The 18,944-nt window shown below is 30.6% G+C and overlaps 1 protein-coding gene across 3 annotated transcripts; it reads left to right on the forward strand.

Moving 5' to 3' along the window:
* The first annotated feature begins 4,397 nt into the window (after positions 1-4,397).
* Positions 4,398-17,510, forward strand: LOC111696624 (uncharacterized). Of its 3 annotated transcripts, none has more exons than XM_023466279.1 (16): positions 4,398-4,491; positions 6,279-6,337; positions 7,086-7,162; positions 8,037-8,146; positions 8,335-8,407; positions 9,330-9,389; positions 10,372-10,420; positions 10,502-10,555; positions 11,191-11,249; positions 12,748-12,788; positions 13,601-13,671; positions 14,333-14,363; positions 14,837-14,874; positions 15,438-15,479; positions 16,424-16,479; positions 16,574-17,510. In XM_023466279.1, exons 1-16 carry the CDS (start codon positions 4,404-4,406, stop codon positions 16,623-16,625), a joined length of 960 nt encoding a protein of 319 aa, XP_023322047.1. In that variant the 5' UTR covers positions 4,398-4,403; the 3' UTR covers positions 16,626-17,510. The 3 variants fall into 3 exon arrangements, with proteins under 3 accessions (XP_023322047.1, XP_023322048.1, XP_023322050.1); XM_023466280.1 differs by having other exon boundaries at positions 4,407-4,491; positions 6,269-6,337; XM_023466282.1 differs by having other exon boundaries at positions 4,407-4,491; positions 6,293-6,337.
* Positions 17,511-18,944: the final 1,434 nt, after the last annotated feature.

The following is an 18,944-nucleotide window of genomic DNA, read 5'->3' on the forward strand; positions in this document are numbered from 1 at the left end:
TTTCATTTTGTATACTTGTGGATCTTATATTCTATAATTAAATAAAGCTTTTTTGGTAAAGGAATTGAGTCTTTGGAACAAAATCAAATATTTAAACCTCAATATCTCTAGAACTCGATGTTGTAAACCTTTGATATTTTAAACTCAGACTATTTGATCTAACAGAATTCATAGTTTGAAATATCTAAGTCTGCAACATTTCGTTCCAAAGATATAGTGATTAAAAAATCAGATTTTGTGGCAAAGACTCAATTTCTTTGGTGTTAATGAAAGACCAAAAATAAAACTGTTAGCAACTGCTTAATCCACATCTATGTTAAAATCATTTATTTCGGGATAGGAGGACCTTCTTCAGTTCCATCAAAATACAGAAATCATCATAAACATTAAAAAAATAAAGTACGAGAAGAAGATTATAATTATTGTTGTTTACTATATCCAACTATGAAATCTGCCAGTTCAAAATTTAACAACAAAATTTGACATATCTACGGGTTGTACCAAGAAGCAGTTGAACTACGTTTAACCACTTTTCTTTAACTTTAATAGACGTACAAGAAATTTGAACAAAGTCCACGTTGTTCAACATAATTATTTCGATTTTTTGGTGTCTTTATCCACCCTGTAGTAGAGAATATATAGTCTTTATCCACCCTCTAGTAGAGAATATATGGTCTTTATCCACCCTGTAGTAGAGAATATATGGTCTTTATCCACCCTTTAGTAGAGAATATATGGTCTTTATCCACCCTGTAGTAGAGAATATATGGTATTTATCCACCCTGTAGTAGAGAATTTATGGTCTTTATCTACCCTGTAGTAGAGAATGTATGATTTTTATCCACCCTGTAGTAGAGAATATATAGTCTTTATCCACCCTGTAATATGAGAATATATAGTCTTTATCCACCCTGTAGTAGAAAATGTATGGTCTTTATCCACCCTGTAATATGAGAATATATGATCTATTCTCATATTAACATAAATGGTGAATATTAATCCTGGGTTTAAGTTGACCAAGTTGACCGCTCATATCCTAATCCGACACTATTCACTTCACTTTCAGTCAGGTTCTGAACTAGTGAATGGTTACACGTCTTATGGGGGGTAGCTAGTATTAGAGGGGGGAGAGAGAGAGGGGTGAGAAGACAATTTATTTAATTTATTTGACTACATAGAGTTATTTTTCTTATTTTATTGTTAATTTTTTACCTTGCCAGGCCATGCTTAAAATAATTGAGTTTTTCCACAAACACAAATTTTGCAATCCTTAAATCTTCTCAGTCTGATGATGTAATCCTTTAATATTGCTAACTATGAATTGTAAAAAATCAAAAAGTTTAAGTTTAAAGTTGAGAATTGATGAAGATTAGAATGACTTAATTATTTTATCTTTTAAAAAAATTTGGTTTTTTTATTTCATATCTTTTACAATTACAATTTTTAAGCGACCGGTAATTGATACATGTTTATAATGCAGATAATCATTTTTCCAATATTGTACTTCTCTGTCTTTCCTTGGAAACCTTTTTCAATTTATTTAGCTGTGTTGTTGCATTATCTGCATACTCCCCCCNAGTAGAAAGATAAATAAAATAAAGAAAAGAAAAGTAAAAGTGCAGAAGAAAGGAAAATATAATAAAGAAAAGAAAAGTAAAAGTGCACAAGAAAGGAAAAGATAATAAAGAAATGAAAACAAAAAGTGCAGTAGAAAGATAAATAAAATAAAGAAAAGAAAAGTAAAAGTGCAGAAGAAAGGAAAATATAATAAAGAAAAGAAAAGTGAAAGTGCACAAAAAAAGAAAAGATTATAAAGAAAAGCAAATAAAAAGTGCACCAGAAAGGAAAAGATAATGAAGAAAAAAATAAAAGTGCAGAAGAAAGGAAAAGATAAAAAAAAGAAAAAGTGCAAAAGAAAGGAAAATATATTAAAGAAAAGAAAAGTAAAAGTGCAGAAGAAAGGAAAAGATAATAAAGAATAGAAAAGGAAAAGTGTACAAGAAAGAAAAAGATAATAAAAAAAGAAAGTAAAAGTGCAGAAGAAAGGAAAAGATAATAAAGAAAAGTAATAGTGCACAAGAAAGGAAAAGAAAAGCAAAGCTGCAGAAGAAAGGGAGAAGATTAGAAAGTAAAAAAATGCATAAGACAAGGAAAATTTTTAAAAAATTGTGTAAAGCTGGATAGAGATGAAAATGAAGATTAAAATGTCCCTGTATAATATATTGTTCACTATAAATACCGTTTAATAAATCTAAATCTGTCCATGCAACACTATAGTTTAATAAAACACTTGCAACTGTGTATTGTGCTAATTCTTTTTAGTGTCTCGTACAGTTTAAGGGTGAACAGTCACCAGATAACTTTTACTTGAAAATATTTGAAAATATTCTTATTATTTTTACCTTCTAAAATACAAATACACTTGTAAAAAATTACACATAAAATCATAAAATATTTCCTTGCTAGAAAATAGAGACTTAAATCAGTGAGGGGGGGGGCATGGTATTTATCAACTTGATCTTTTTAAAGTAAAGATGAAAAAGGAAAACAATTTTCTGTAAGAATTTTTTTTTATTATAATTATTATTATTCTTATCATTATTATTTATTATTATTATCATTATTATTCTTACTATTATTATTATTGGGTTGACCCTCTTCAGCTCTAACAATACAATAACCATCAAAATCAATAATAAAAATGTTAAAAAACCAAAAGAAAATAAACAAACAAAAAAGATTATTAAAAATAAAATTAGGGTCAATCTAATTAACAAACTTTTACGTAAATCAGGGGGGGGGTGGCTTGTTTAAAGAGGGATATCAAAACTGGAAATAAAAAATAATCTTTATTTAAAAAAATACTGAATTACAGTTTACAATTAAATAAAAAATATTAAAACTGTTCATTCCTCTGAGTTCAGTCATAAAAGGAACTGAGTTTTTGCAACAAACTCTGATTTTCTAATCCCTATTTCTGTGTAAGTATATATCGGAGTCGAGACCTTTGATATTTCAAACTATAAATTCTTTTTGATCAAATAATGATAGTTTACATCATCAGACTGCAAAGATATAGGGATTAGAAAATCAGAATTTGTGGTAAAAACTCAGTTCCTTTCTAATGTATTGAGATTATTGTACTTCAAGTAAACTTCTCCCAAGGTCCCAAACCGTCTTTAGTACGCTAACTTTTAGATGGTAGAGTTCATGTCCAGGAAGGTTAAAATGTTTTCGATCCTGTAGGCTGGTTTTTATGGAGTTTTCTAATGTACCAACACGTTCTCTCACATAGGTGATTTTTGAAAAACCTCCTTCATCCAAGGATCCTAGACCATTGTTCTCCAATGTTTCTGTACGATAGAGGAGATACAAGGCAGTTAAGGATTAAATGAGATAGAGATTATAGAGATTCTCCTTTTACTCCATTTCTTTAAAGCAACTTCTCTAGGCATAGCTTTAGCTCAGACTATAGCAGAGTCCACAATTGAAGAATTGTAATCCCTGCTGAGAAGAAAATCCATTAGTTTTGAGAATTGTGCATCCCAAAGTTCTGGTTTGCTGCAAATTCGTACAATGCTGTATAAGGTATGTTGTTAGAAATATGTGCTGGGTGGCAAGATGGGAAGTAGGTACGGTAAAGGTCTGTTGTGATTTTTCCATCTTCAATGTAAATTTGTGTCAAGGAATGCAATACTTTTTGTTCTGTGGCACCAACAGTCATGTTCATCCTTTAAACCACAATAAAATTGAGAACTATGTTCTAGAGTAAACTTGATACTAGGATGAATTTTAATGATATCATCCAGGAATTGATATATTATTTCCCAATAGAATCTGTCCAGATTCCAAAACAATCATCCAGAAATCTTTTCCAGGTCTTCAGGGGGCACTCATTAGTTATTTTGTATGTATTTGCAAGTTTCACAATTTGATTATCAAGCTTAGCCATACAAATGTTTGCATAGGAAGGGGCTGAATGTATTCCCATTGCTGTTCCTATCAATTGTTTGTACAGTTTACCACCAAATTCAAATATGTTATTTGTCAAACAAAATGTTTAGCAGCTCAATCAAAAATGACGTAGGGATAGATTTATCAGTTCTGCCTTCAAGAGCTTCTCTACAGAATTCTAGGCCATCATCCTGAGGTATATTTGTGCTATGTAGAGTTGGCTGGTAAATCATCTTTGTTAATTTCTTCAATACATCTAAAAAAATCCGGAGAGTCCTATAGTTAGGAGGGGTGTAAGTTGGAAAGGGGTATCAGAAAATTATTATTATTATTATTATTATTATTATTTTTATTATTATTATTATTATTATCATTGTTATTATTTTCATTATTATTATTATTATTAATCATCATATCATTATAAAAAGTGTATTTTCAGATTTGATTGAATGCGTAGATTAAGTTTACTAAGATTTATGCCTGTTTTAATAACTATAAGTTTGCTTTTTATAGCAGTTCGCTGGTCACACAGTGCAGGTATAAAGTGAACTGCCTCTTTAAAGGAATTGGCATTATTTAAGTGAGCTAATAGAGTGCAAAAACAATTTCTAGCATCAATTCTAATACCTGAAGTTTACATTGTAAATCCCTATCGTTTAAAAAAGGGAGTGTTCGCGAAAAATGAAAGGGGGTATAGGCTTACGGCGAAAAATAAGCGCTTTTGATTGCTACTAATCTTACTTAAATCTGTTGCGTCTATAAAGAGAAAATTGTTAAAAACTACTTTATACTGCATGAAGAACATAGCGCCCATACAAATTCAGAAAGATGCAATTTACTCGGATCGTAAAAAGTTCAACTTAATTCCAAACAACTCATTCAGATATTACAACCAATAATCATCGATAATTTTCGACGGATTTGTGTAAAGTTGATATTTCATAACATTTTTTATGTTTCATGATATGAGAGTTACTTTTGTAAACATTTATTCCTGCTTCGAGGATTTTTAATAATGAAGACGACGTTTCCATATTTTCATGAAATTTTTGAAAATCCAGCGCCAGCGAATTTCATTTAAAAAACAAAATCAAAAATGAAGACGCAACAGATAGAAATAAGATTAGCAGCGATCAAAAGCGATTATTTTTTGACGTAAGCCTATGCCCCCTTTCCTTTTTCGCGAACACTCCCTTTAAGCAGAAATAACATTGATAATATGATTAAGAATTTAGAAAGAATTCCAGACATTGTTACCACATAAAGGTTGAGAATTCAAATTTATTTCATTATTATTTTCATTTCTCTTGAATATTATTTTTCATCGATTAGAAAAGATACGATATTTTAGCATTTTTCAATATAATAAAGACGACACGGTTATAAAAGGGCAGTGTTGTGGATCGTAACATGCCACTCCCAAATTTAGTAGAACTTTTAACGTCAATCTTTTTGTAATATTTGTTTGATCATATTGGATTTCTTAAAGGGAGTGACCGGCTATGTAAGGTAGTTGAACTGAGTATGCAGTGTTGTGGAAAACTTCTTTCGGATTCATTTGAGACATATTAAACTTTTTAAAGATCTGTAAATCATGAGTTTGAGCGCAAATTCGACGTTTAAAACTCCTACTTCGGGGGTAGATACGTTTTCAGAATTAGTTTTTTTAATCAAGTAAAAATTATATAGTAATCTAATTAAATTGTTAGGAACATATTTCTAAAAATAAATAAATTGATAAATCAATGCTGAAATCGATTATTTCGTTTTCATTATTATATTGAATTTCTTTTTTTCTTTGAATTTTTTCGCAGATTTCTTCAAATTCTTCAAATGTCGTTTTTTCAATAATAATTCTAGAATATCTGCAGAAAATCTTTGTGAACAATGAGAAACCAGAATAATGAGAAAATAGAAACTAATAATTGAATAATCTTATTTTCGATGATAAGATTGATTTTTATCTTCTCAACATGTTCATATACATAACGTCTGTAGTTTATTGTAGAACTTTTTTACATTTTATGTCGTCGTTATTTAATAATAAAAAAACTAATTCTGAAAACGTATCCACCCCCAAAGTAGGAGTTTTGAACGTCGAATTTGCGCTCAAACTCAGGATTTACAGAACATTAAAAAGTTTAATATGTCTCAAATGAATCCGAAAGAAGTTTTCCACAACACTGCATACTCAGTTCAACTACCTTACATAGCCGGTCACTCCCTTTAAGATTCCTTCTTCAAATATAAACTTTTGTGACTTTGCATCATGGACAACCAAGAAGTAATATGACAGTATTCAAAATGTTAATAGAACTATTAAGATAAATTGATGCAGACTGGAGAACTGAAAATGGAGGTTGGACTGCATGGATTCGTGGAGGTTAGTTGAGGTTAAGGTGGCTGCCAGAGTGAACACCAATCTACTAAAATAGTCATATAATGCAAACTAGTATTTTTCACAAGATTGCTTGCAGAATCTACTTTGTTTTAGTTAGTTTTACGCATAGTAGTAGTCTGTTTTGTTACAGTATCATTCCAAGGAACATACATTCTGATATTTTTCAGCACCATCCTGGGAACATAACATTGAATGTAGAAAATATAGAGTCCCCAAAGTATATTCCCGAGAACATAAATATTTTTCTGTTTTGTTTTAGTATCATCCTGGGAACATAAATATTATTCTGTTTTGTTTTAGTATCATCCTGGAAACATACATACTATTCTGTTTTGTTTTTAGTATCATCCTGGAAACATACATACTATTCTGTTTTGTTTAGTATCATCCTGGGAACATGAATAACCATTTTTTCAGTATAATCCTGGGAACATACATATTATTCTTTGTTTTAGTATCATCCTGGGAACACAAATATTATTCTGTTTTGTTTTAGTATCATCCTGGGAACGCAAATATTATTCTATTTTGTTTAGTATCATCCTGGGAACATAAATATTCTTCTGTTTGTTTAGTATCATCCTGGGAACACAAATACTATTCTATTTTGTTTAAGAACATAAATATTATTCTGTTTTGTTTTAGTATCATCCTGGGAACATAAATAGTATTCTGTTTTGTTTTAGTATCACCCTGGGAACACAAATATATATTATTCTGTTTTGTTTAGTATCATCCTGGGAACACAAATATTATTCTGTCAATCCCTCATGGAGGGACCTTAAAACCGGATTTTATAAAAGACAGGTAGAATATTTATGCAGGAGCTGTGTCGGGCTAGATATAAGACGCATGGTAGTTGAACTTAGAATGCACTATAGTAGAGAAAAAAATGACTTATTTCAACCAATTAGATCAGACGTTTTTAAGGTGCATATTTGATAATCAAGAGCGCAAAATTAATATTTTAAATCCCTATTATTGAATGTCCATTTTGGAGGGATGATTTTGGGTATCGGTTTTATTAAAATTATTCATTAACGACGGCGAACAAAAATTCTACAGTTTAGGATCATATTTCTCAAACGGGATAGAATTGATTATTTCTTTTCCATCATTATTTTGAATATCTTATTCTTTGCGAATTTGTTCGCAGATTTCTTCAAATTCAGAATAACTAAATAATATTACTTATTTTCAAAGATAAGAGTTAATTTTTATCTTCTCAACCTGTGCCTTAACAACTAATTTGTTAACTGTGGAATTTCTGTTGCATTTTTCGTGGTCGTTATTGAATACTTAAAAAACGATTCTTAAAACTATCCCTCTAAAATGGACAATCTATGAGGATTTTAAAGATTGAATTTGCGCTCTTGCTGAACAAATATGCACCTTAAAAACGTCTGAAAGGTCTCAAATCAATCATGAAAAAATTCTCTATACAATACTAAATTCTCAGCTTAACTACCATGCCTAGCCAGACACTCCCTATAACCTGTATGCATACTTTTCAACTTAATCAACGCTGCCTAAAAGCCTGGTACTTCAAAAGAACCGAAGTGTTCAGTGGGGAGTCCTCTTAAATCTTTCCCGAGATAAATTACAGTTGATCCGTCCCTGGTTGTATGTTACAACTTTTTGTTAAAGAGAATGATTAATATTAAATTTTGTCCGTTTGCAGAGTACATCCAGACCCTAATGGTGAATATGAGGAGGGGGAGGAGGAGAGGAGAAGATGTAGATCTAGAACTAAAATTGATATTTGTGCAGATAAATATACTTTGCAGATAGGTAACTATTTCTTTATATCTTATCTTACCAATAACTAATGTCTAAAATCCTCCAAAAACAATACAAAAAAATCCCTAAAAATACAATTAAAAAATTCCCCAAAATAGTGTTAAAAATCCCCAAAAAGGAACCTTTGAACATACTCTAACTGAATTCAAATATAACTTAGTACACCAAAAATTTTTCAGGAAAACAACTATCGAAGGACTACACAGATCTGACCAGTTTTAAACCTCATGTTATCCTTTCAAATCTGCACAGGTGACAGCGTAATTTTATTTACAATACAAAATATATTGAATATTGGATACAAGTGTAAGATTTTAATATTTTTAGAAAAATATTATATTGTTTTGATTCATAAACTTTTATTTCAAGGGAATCTCAAAAAACATCAGCCAAGGTCTTTAGAATCTGTATAATATAGTATAATCAACCCTGATTCATAAAACTTTGTTTTCGATCCCTGTGTCGAAAGTGTAGCTTGCAGAGATAAAGTAAATGAAGAGATCAAGTATTGATCCACAAGGGGGGCCCGGGGGGCAATTTGACACTTTGTGACACCAAATTTTGTACATGCTGCGTTTGGTCCTAAAAATTGGGATAGAAGGCTGAAATCTACATGGAGTACGAAGAAAATTTGGGATTGGAGTTCATTGACTTCCAATTTGACGTCAATGAATTCAGAAAATATGGGAAAATACCACCTTTTCTCTCTAATTCACTTATTTTAAGTTAATCAGACATGTTTTCAAATTTTTTGCTACCCCATAAAGCATGTCCTGATATTGACACATACATTCGACCTCTAGTTTGACCTCCCTTCAATAACGACCTCTAAAAAGGTCAAAATATTAAATCAATGTAAATGGGTCATGTGAGGTGTCAAATCATAGGTTTTTTGGTGTTCTGATTTTATTCTGAGACCTTTTTGATTTCAGATGATCCTGGAGGTCGTGACCTTCAGATATTTATGACCTCTAGAGGTCACAATATGATATCAATGAAAATAAGTCATGTGAGGCATCAAATCATAGGTTTATTGGTGTTCCGATGCCATTTTAAGACTTTTTTTGACCTCAGATGATCATGGATGTCATGACATACAGATATCAATGACCTAAGGAGGTCATTGATACAAAAAATGCCCCATTTTCGTTGCTTTTATATTTTGACTGTTTAGGTCCAAACTGGATCCAAATAGACCGCAAACTGTAGCATTAAGCTCAGAAGATTCGGACAGGAAAAATTATGCTTAAATTTTGTATAACACGTGTAATTAAATTATATTTTACGTTAGATGAAAATCCTACATCCTACATCTATATAAACTTTGCTTGTCTGGGAGGGTGTTTGTATGTTTTGTTTGTATCCAATAAACGTCAAAACGGCTGAACCGATCGGGCCCAAATTTTGTGTGCAATCTGCATTGATTTTATTTTCAATATTTGCTAGTTTTAAAACTTTAAAATAAAAAAACAGAAAGATAACTTTATTTTTACCGGGATAAGACTCAATTTAGTTTAATCAAAAGTAAACAAAATATAAAGTTGAGCTAGTTTGTGTAGTTGCAGTTTGCTTCGCAGAAGTTAGACGGGAAAACATGGATTGAAGAAATGCAACACCGTAATTCTTGTTTTTCACCATTTTAGCTTATTTTTACACTGCAGGGAAATAGAAAAAATTTAAATAAAAGTGAGTGTTGGTGAAAAAGAAATTACGTGAGATACATACACGAAAACTACTTATAATTGAATTTCAAATCGAAAAATGCCCACGATTGATTCCAATTTTTTTCTGGCATGTATATTTAGTTATTTGTGTAAGCGGTCGATTTAAATGTATTTCTACATAAAGCTGGGACTGAATTTATTGAATTTGAGCTACCGTCTGAACTGCATACTGCCGGTTCAAATTTGAACCACAGATTCAAAGTTAAAGGAAGGACTTGAATCGGTGATTCTAAGGAACTGACTTTGATATTCTAATCCCTATTTCTTGGAACCCCGATGTTGTAGACCTCTGATATTTCAAACTATGATTTATTCTGTTAGAAGTTTGAAATATTAAAGGTTTATATCATTAATTTGCAATTTATAAGAATTAGAAAATTATAATTTGAGGCAAAAACTCAATTCCTTTTAAGTTCAAATTCATTAAATTCTGTCCTTGGCCCTTTCATCCTAATTCCTGTTCACCAGTTTTAAAGCATAATTGTGATTCAGTGAGATAGCATATAATGAATATCATGAATTCATAAGAAAAGCCTCAAAAGTAAGTTTATTTGGAATTTTTTTTCATTCGAATCCAAAATTACTTTCTCATTCAAAAAAGAATTTAGTTTAATTATTTTAGAAAATTGGAGGGAGGGGCCTTCTTTTAGATATTCACGGACAAAACCATAAACAGGTTAATTTTATATATTTAATACTTATTAATTAATTAAATAATCCTTATTTTTAACTGTTTGTTTGTTCTAGAATAGTGTAGAGTTATGATACCTTATTTTTAAATGTTTTTTTTTTTTTTTGTTCTAGAATAGTGTAGTGTTAGAATACATTATTTATAATTGTTTGTTTGTTTGTTTGTTCTAGAATAGTGTAGTGTTAGGATACCTTATTTTTAATTGTTTGTTTGTTTGTTTGTTCTAGAATAGTGTAGAGTTAGGATACCTTAGCTTTTATTGTTTGTTTGTTCTAGAATAGTGCAGAGTTAGGATACCTTATTTTTAATTGTTTGTTTGTTCTAGAATAGTGTAGAGTTAGGATACCTTATTTTTAATTGTTTGTTTGTTTGTTTGTTCTAGAATAGTATGGAGTTAGGATACCTTATTTTTTAATTGTTTGTTTGTTCTAGAATAGTGTAGAGTTAGGATACCTTATTTTTAATTGTTTGTTTGTTCTAGAATAGTGTAGAGTTAGGATACCTTATTTTTAATTGTTTGTTTGTTCTAGAATAGTGTAGAGTTAGAATCAATTACTTTTACTTGTTTGTTTGTTTGTTCTAGAATAATCTGTAGTTAGGATATATTTTCTTTTTTCTAGAATAGTGTAGAGTTAGGATACCTTATTTATAAATCTGAACTTAATGCTGGGAAGTACAGGTAAATCTTAAAAATGATAGAACTGACAATGATCTTTAATGGGACTGTTCTTGTAACTTTAAGTGACCCTTCAAGACGGTCATGTACGATTCCCAATGGTAACTTTTAATCCAATATCTGATCAATAATGTGGACTGTATCGTCTTTTTTCTTGATTAAAAAGTCTTAAATTTTCACAATTTCGTCTTTGATATAGAGAAACCACAATATTAAGAATACTTTAGAAGTACATTTATTGCTTCTAGATATAATTACATAATAAATAAAGAGTGCATAAAAGGAGAGGAATTTAAGTAGGTCTTCTCTGGTTCCAAGATCCGACACCACTAATCTGCGGATTTCATAATCCTCTTTCGGGGATTTCATATCCTTTCCTCTACAATACCATCTTTTTTAATTTTTAAACTTTATAAATAGAGAGACCATTAATATTCCGTCTTCAGGTTCTTCAACAAATAATACAAATGGTTTAGATAATTAATGTTGCAAATTCTATTTATTATTCTTATTGTTGTTGTTATTTTTCCTAAACAAACAATTCATCAAAGTACTAGAGTAGTGATGGAAATGTTTCTAATTTTACAAAAATAGGCTAGTTCACATCATATTTGTCATTTCAACGATTTACTCGTTTTTTTATCTTTCAAGTTGTAAATGTAAAAAACTTGTACTTAGAAGAATTTGGAAAGATCTGTAAAATTTGCCCTTGTTTCTAAAGTAGGAAACAAAGATACTTGGATAACTATACATGCAAAGAAATTGATTTACTACCTTTATTTATGGTTTTAAATTCCCAATATCTTTGTAACCTGGTTTAGGGTTTAATTTGCAATATTCACAAAAATAGCTCAAACGTGCTCTTTAGGTGTACAAATTCAAAATTTTATTTTGTTACATGCCACATAAAAAAGCGCATTATTATTTTTCCAGTTTATCTTTGTATGTATTTATCCAGTTTATGCATGCATGTATAGCAATAGATGTGCATTTTCTCACAGAATGTTTTTTATCATTAACTTACAAACATATTCTTTTTTAATTAAAGAAGAATTTTTAACAAAGGGAATTGAGTCTTCGCCACAAACTCTGATTTTCTAATCACTATATCTTTGGAACCAAATGTTGCAGACCTTAGAGATTTCAAACTATGTATTCTGTTAAATCAAATAATCGAGTTTGAAATATCAAAGGTTTACAACATCGGTTTCTAAAGATATTGGGGTTTAAATATTTAATTTTGTTACAAAGGCTCAATTCCTTTGGTTAAATTTTCCTGAAAGTGAACAACAAGTTTTGCGCATGAAAACCCTTACCTGGTGGTGTAAACTTTCAAAAATATTTAAAAATTCACCTTTTAATCATAATTTGAAAAATCAAAGATCTATGTCTTCAGTTCAGGTGAAAGTATGTTTAAATTAGAGGTTTAGGCAAGTAATCAGTTCTTTTACAATTAAGAAAGTAAAGAATAAATCCTTAAATCTTATTCTTCATGTTTCAGGAAAAGGAATTCCAGCATACTTAACCTTGCGAAAACAACAGGTTAGATTAGAACATATGAATTGATAGATTTCTTTCTGGAAGGTCAGTAACATCTAAAGGAATTCAGTCTTTGCCACAAACTCTGATTTTCTAATCCCTATGGACCCCAATGTCGTAAACCTTTGATATTATTTTCTTATTTAATCCACTATAAATTCTTATAAGAAATATTGATAAAATCTATAATGTGTTTCAATGCTGAAATCAAAATAAACTTAAGTTTTAACTAAGTATAGGAAAGAATCGAATTCAATTACTTGCAGCGTTGGTTAAAACTTAAAATGTATCGGATTGACGAAAAATAAAACTATCTCGATTTATCTATGAATAAAACTATCTCGATTTATCTATGAATAAAACTATCTCGATTTATCTATGAATAAAACTATCTCGATTTATCTATGAATTACGAAATGTTTTGTTAAAGCATCTTAAAGTATCTGCTCGAAAGATGTTGCAGTAAATTTTTCCGTTAATCTGTAGAAAAGGGGGGTCAAATGATACTCTTGCCACCCCCCTTTTCAAGAGGTCTTCGTCACCTTAACCTTCCCCCTCCTCCCCCCTGTATCCGCGTTTGGACCCTGGGTTGGTGATGTGTGTATTGCAGTGTAAAGTCAAAATTGAAAACAAAATTTCTTGGGAAAAGGTTGATGTTCAACATTTTTGAAATTCTCCAATTTTAGCAGAAAAAAATCCTCGAACTTTAAAGTTTTATGATGTCCGAGGAAAAAATAACAGCTTCTTAGCATTTATTGAATAATTTCTCCATTTAGATATTTTCAATCTTTATTTAATTCTTGGTAATTATTAAGGGTTATCAATAGAGGAATTACTACACGGGGATCTTAGTTTTGGAGCACTTCTAGAAGAAGAAGGATACAAGGTAATTTATTTCATATATTTGGAAAAGGAACTGAGCACTTGTCTCATAGTCAAATTTTATCCATTTGAATATTTCAAGCTTTAAATTTTGCAGTCAAAATTTGTCAAATGAAAGGTTTGCACTATCAGGTTGCAAAGATTTATGTGTTAAAAATTTAGAGTTGTGTACAAATTCTCAGTTCCTTATTGAGGAAAAATTTAAAGCTTAGCTGAAAATAAGATAAATAATTGAATTATTTTGGCTTTGAAAACTGAAATATGCATTAAATCTACATCTAAATCTACCTTTCTTCCCTTACTTTTTCTTACATTTTACATTTCCAATAATGCATCCCATATTTTAAGCAAAATAATTTCAGTTATTATTTAATTATAACAATCTAACTATCTAACTTGGTTATTAAACATATTACAACTTTACTGCTGTTTTTGCAAGCTGTAAAAGTAAAGTAGTCTAAAAGTACCAAGACAATAAAGTGGGGTTTTATCAAATTTAACCTGACTGCAGGTCGGTTTGGAGACGGAAAATTGTGGTCGCTGGGGATGCACAAATAATTTCCTTGCGCTTTTTGAATATTAGTTGGAACAATGAAAATATTGGTTAAAAATAAAATAATTTTATGATTATTATTTTGATTAAAATGAAATATAATATTGATTAGGCAGTTCCATCCCCTCGTCAGCATGCTCCAGGTGGATTAATTGTTTTGCACATTTTTTCAACAAATTTTAATAAAACAACATTTCAAAACATTATACTATTAAACTTAGCTTTTATCAAACGTTACAATATGTTTACAATATGTTTAAATATGTTATCTTAAGATCCGGTTTTTCTCTCGGGGTTAAAATTTGGCATAATGTAAAATTCCAAATGTTTTGAGTCAAAATTTTTGAAAGAAATTGAGTCTCTGCCACAAACTATAATGGTCTCACCCCTATATCTTTGCAACCTAATCGTAAAAAACCTGTGATTTTTCAAACTTAGATCATTTGATCAAACAGAATCAATAGTTTAAAATATCTATAGTCTACATCGACATGGGATTCCAAAGATATAGGGATTAGAAAATCAGAGTTTGTGACAAAACTGTTTCTCAGATTTTATGTAATCTTTTAAAAGTGTGAAAAAATACCGAAACTTACCAAAACAATCCTAACTGCAGGCAAACAGAGATATTATACAGGAGGGTTTATTACACAGGTCAATATGAATTTTGTTAAGGGGGGTCAACTTCACAACTCTGACAGAAGCGTCTAAAAACTCCTTTTTACGTAATTTCCACAGATACTGGTAATCCCACCATTAAACTAGATATTTCACTACCTATATCACGCACCTCGGCCCTTTAGTAAAAGTAAATTCAACCTAAAGTCTGACCGCGTCAACCTTGTTGCACCGGCTAGTCCTATTGAGTGTCTACGTTATTCACCCAATGTCCGGGCGATACAGTACAAACTGACACCGGAAAGGTTGACCCGGCTCGGAAATTCAAATGTACTACGGCTGCCCGTGATATCTTTATAGTAAAGCTCTTCGCTGGAAAATTGGCTGACATTTTTTAGATCACCCATGGGAGTTGCGTAGGCTAAACTAAATTTAAATTTACTTTTAAACTGGGGCAACGCCGGTTACTCAAGCTAATGATGAATACATCTTTTTTTAATGTTCATTTATATCTATAATTTTTTATTCATATATGGTCCAAACTACTGGTGTTTTCGTGTTTCTCCAGTGATATCATTATTTTATATATTATTATTAAGGTTTATGGATCAAGTAGAGGAGGGGAGATAGATTCTATTCAGGTTTAATTTGATTATCTACAGTGACCCCCATAAGAATATAGAATATGAAGACGACATTTAAGCAATCTTAAATGTATTTAGTGTTGTTATATAGCTTGCAGTTGTATCAGTAGCTTTAAAAGTGAAATATATCTCTGTTCATATTCATTTGACTATTTAAGAACATGAATTGAGTTTAACGTTCATCTTCATATTCCACAGTTTACTGGGTCTCACCGTTTTTATCCTTCATGAATATCACAACTTTTCGTATTCTTATTTTGATTTTTTGACTTTTCAAGGTGTTAACATTGTTCGTTTTTTACTCGTATTTCTGAGTATCGTCATAAAACTCGTTATTGAAACGATCGAAACCAAGATTTCCCAATGGGATAGAAAATTTTTGTAGATATTAATTTTTAGGATAAACATATTTTTATCAGATGATTAGTCTCATCATTTCTAATTTTTAAATTGAAATCTACACAAATTTCAAATTTATTGACCCCAAAAAGGAAATTTGGGAGTTTTATTCAACGATAGATACTCTTTTAAAGAAACGCCGGTCATTTTTCAAAACTTTAATTGTGTAGAACAGAACGATGGAATTTTGTTTAACGTTGTCCAAAGTGATGAAATTGTTCAGCAACAACAACTTACTCATAAACCAAATCAAATCAGACTTCTGAGAGTGTTCAATATTCCATACTTCAAATTCAAAGTGACTGTACAAATTCAAAAAAGAAGCCTAGCTTTAAGATTTGCAATGATTTAATTCTTACTTTACAACAATTACTTTAGACATTTTGGAAATGTAATTTTCACTACTGCGGACAACCATAATTAGGCCGGTCTACCAATCTCAGATCCCACTCATTATTCTAAGTGCATTCATATATGTTGGTCAAGTTTTTCTCCGAAGGAAAGAGTTGGTTTAACAGAAAGATTCTCTTTATTCATTTTAGATTGAGATTCCTGGAGAGTCGAGATTTAGCTCCAAAGTGAGAAAGAAATTTTCAAGGTTTTTACTTTTTACAACATTCCGTTTCTGGGCCTTCCAAAAATAAATTGTTTAATTTGACAAAAAGATTTAATCGACAAATGGTATGTTTTAGGGGTCTGGCGAAAGCAGTGCAGAAGTTTCATGCAAGATTCTACGCAGATTAACAGTTTCATAGTTAGTAAACAGTTAGCGCAGATTAACAGTTTCATAGTTAGCAAACAGTTAGCGCAGATTAACAGTTTCATAGTTAGCAAACAGTTAGCGCAGATTAACAGTTTCATAGTTAGCTAACAGTTAGCGCAGATTAACAGTTTCATAGTTAGCAAACAGTTAGCGCAAATTAACAGTTTCATAGTTAGCAAACAGTTAGCGCAGATTAACAGTTTCATAGTTAGCTAACAGTTAGCGCAGATTAATAGTTTCATAGTTAGCTAACCGTTAGCGCAGATTAACAGTTTCATAGTTAGCTAACAGTAAGCGCAGATTAACAGTTTCATAGTTAGCTAACAGTTAGCGCAGATTTACAATTTAATTGTTAAATCAATCGCCATAAAAATTATTATTAATAATAATATTAATGATAATATTATGCAAAATATTATTAATTATTAGTAAATGATAAAATGTTATTTCTGTTATACAGAATAATTGAGCGTTTTTAATTTACATTTCGTATCTTTGTTCATTAGAAGAAAGTTGGTTCATATTTAGTTACAATGTAAATTTCTCATAGTTTAAAATTGACAATTTTATTTTGTCAGACTCATTCCAAAAATGAAATCCTTTTTAGAGAATTAAAAATGTGCTCGAGTGTAAACAATAGTAAATTAAAGTTTTTTCAAAAATTATTACTTATAATCTACATCAAACTTGTTTAAAGTGGTAAAAAATATATATGTATCCAAGCCACATAATCCTTCTATCTTAAATCAGCTTGCGGTTTTTTTTGTTTTTATACAATCAAATCTCTACATGTTCTAACTTGTTTTTTTAAATTGGAATAATTTGTAAGTATTTGTATTACCTTTGAAATAAATGTTTCTACCAAGTGTTTTTTTGTATTTTATTTTAATATTTTAAAAAATTCGAAAAATTAATTTATTTTGACGTGGCTCAGATTGTTTTAAAGAAAAGTGAAGAAGGCTTGTTTATTTGATTCAGAGAAATTCATAATCCATATCGCTAAATTATCTGAAATCTAAAATATTACTTCAGCTAATGAGAACCAGAAAAAAATGGAATTGGAAGACGACATTTAAGCAAAACTTAATTGTATTTGATGTTGTTACAAAGAAAATAATTTTACTAGTCACTTCTTAAATCACTAATTAAGTAAACGGGGTTTACACTGTACAATTTATGTGTCTCATTTCCTTTGGACTATTTAAAGTCATTCATTTTAGTCGAATTGTCGTCTTCTTCTTTTAGAGTTTTCTGGTTCATATGGTCTGGATGATGAAAACGCCTTTTTTCTCTATTAAAAAACGACAATTTGAAGTGTTTAATGCTCTAAAAAAATTCTTTTCCAATTTTCCAATAAAAGAATAAACTGTTTAGTTCAGTTCATTAAACGCTTGCGAATTTAACTATCCAATGCATTAAATGCATAATGATTATTTTTCTGACATATGTTCTATTTTCTGAATATTTGGTCGCTAAGAGAATATTTTAGTACTATGTATGGTTAGGATTAACCAAAATCCACCTTGTACCTTGCACCACAAGATAGTACATATATGGAAGTATATCAAAGAGAGATTGGAGACTTTTTTTCAAGTAACTCGCTTTTTGTTAATATCCGACTTACATCGGTACCAATTAAACCTTTGTCTAAGTCAAGGAACTATGAACAGAAACCCCCGAAACAAATGTACGCAAATTGTGTCTCTCTCCGGTGTCATGCATGGGCAGACTCTTGCATGGGGCGGACTCCCCATAAAGTTTGAACCATTTCAACACAATGTAGACATAAAAAGTAATGTTTTGACATTTTCCGATATTTATTAATGTATTTTGATTTCAAAAACCCATTAAAATGACAGGGGGTATAGGCTGAATGCGATAAAAAAGCGCTTTTGATCGACCCAAAGAAGTTCGTAGTAAGATTTCGATTCTACTGGAGACCACCGGAGGGATTTTATTTTCACTGGAGGGGTTTCAAAAAATGCTTTTTACAATTTACCTAGGAAGGATAACTGAATCCCTCCAGTGGAATTATAAACCCCTTTGAAGGATAACTGAATCCCTCCAGTGGAATTATAAACCCCTAGGAAGGATATCTGAATCCCTCCAGTGGAATTATAACCCACCCGGAAGGACATCTTAATCCTTCCAGTGGAATTTTAAACCCCTAGGAAGGATAACTGAATCCCTCCAGTGAAATTATAAGCCCCTTGGAAGGATAACTGAATTCCTCCAGTGGAATTATAAACCCCCATGAAGGATATCTGAATCCCTCCAGTGGAATTTTAAACTCCTAGGAA

The sequence above is a fragment of the Eurytemora carolleeae genome, unplaced genomic scaffold (assembly GCF_000591075.1).
Source record: "Eurytemora carolleeae unplaced genomic scaffold, Eaff_2.0 scaffold99, whole genome shotgun sequence".
In the NCBI taxonomy this organism is placed as follows: domain Eukaryota; kingdom Metazoa; phylum Arthropoda; class Copepoda; order Calanoida; family Temoridae; genus Eurytemora; species Eurytemora carolleeae.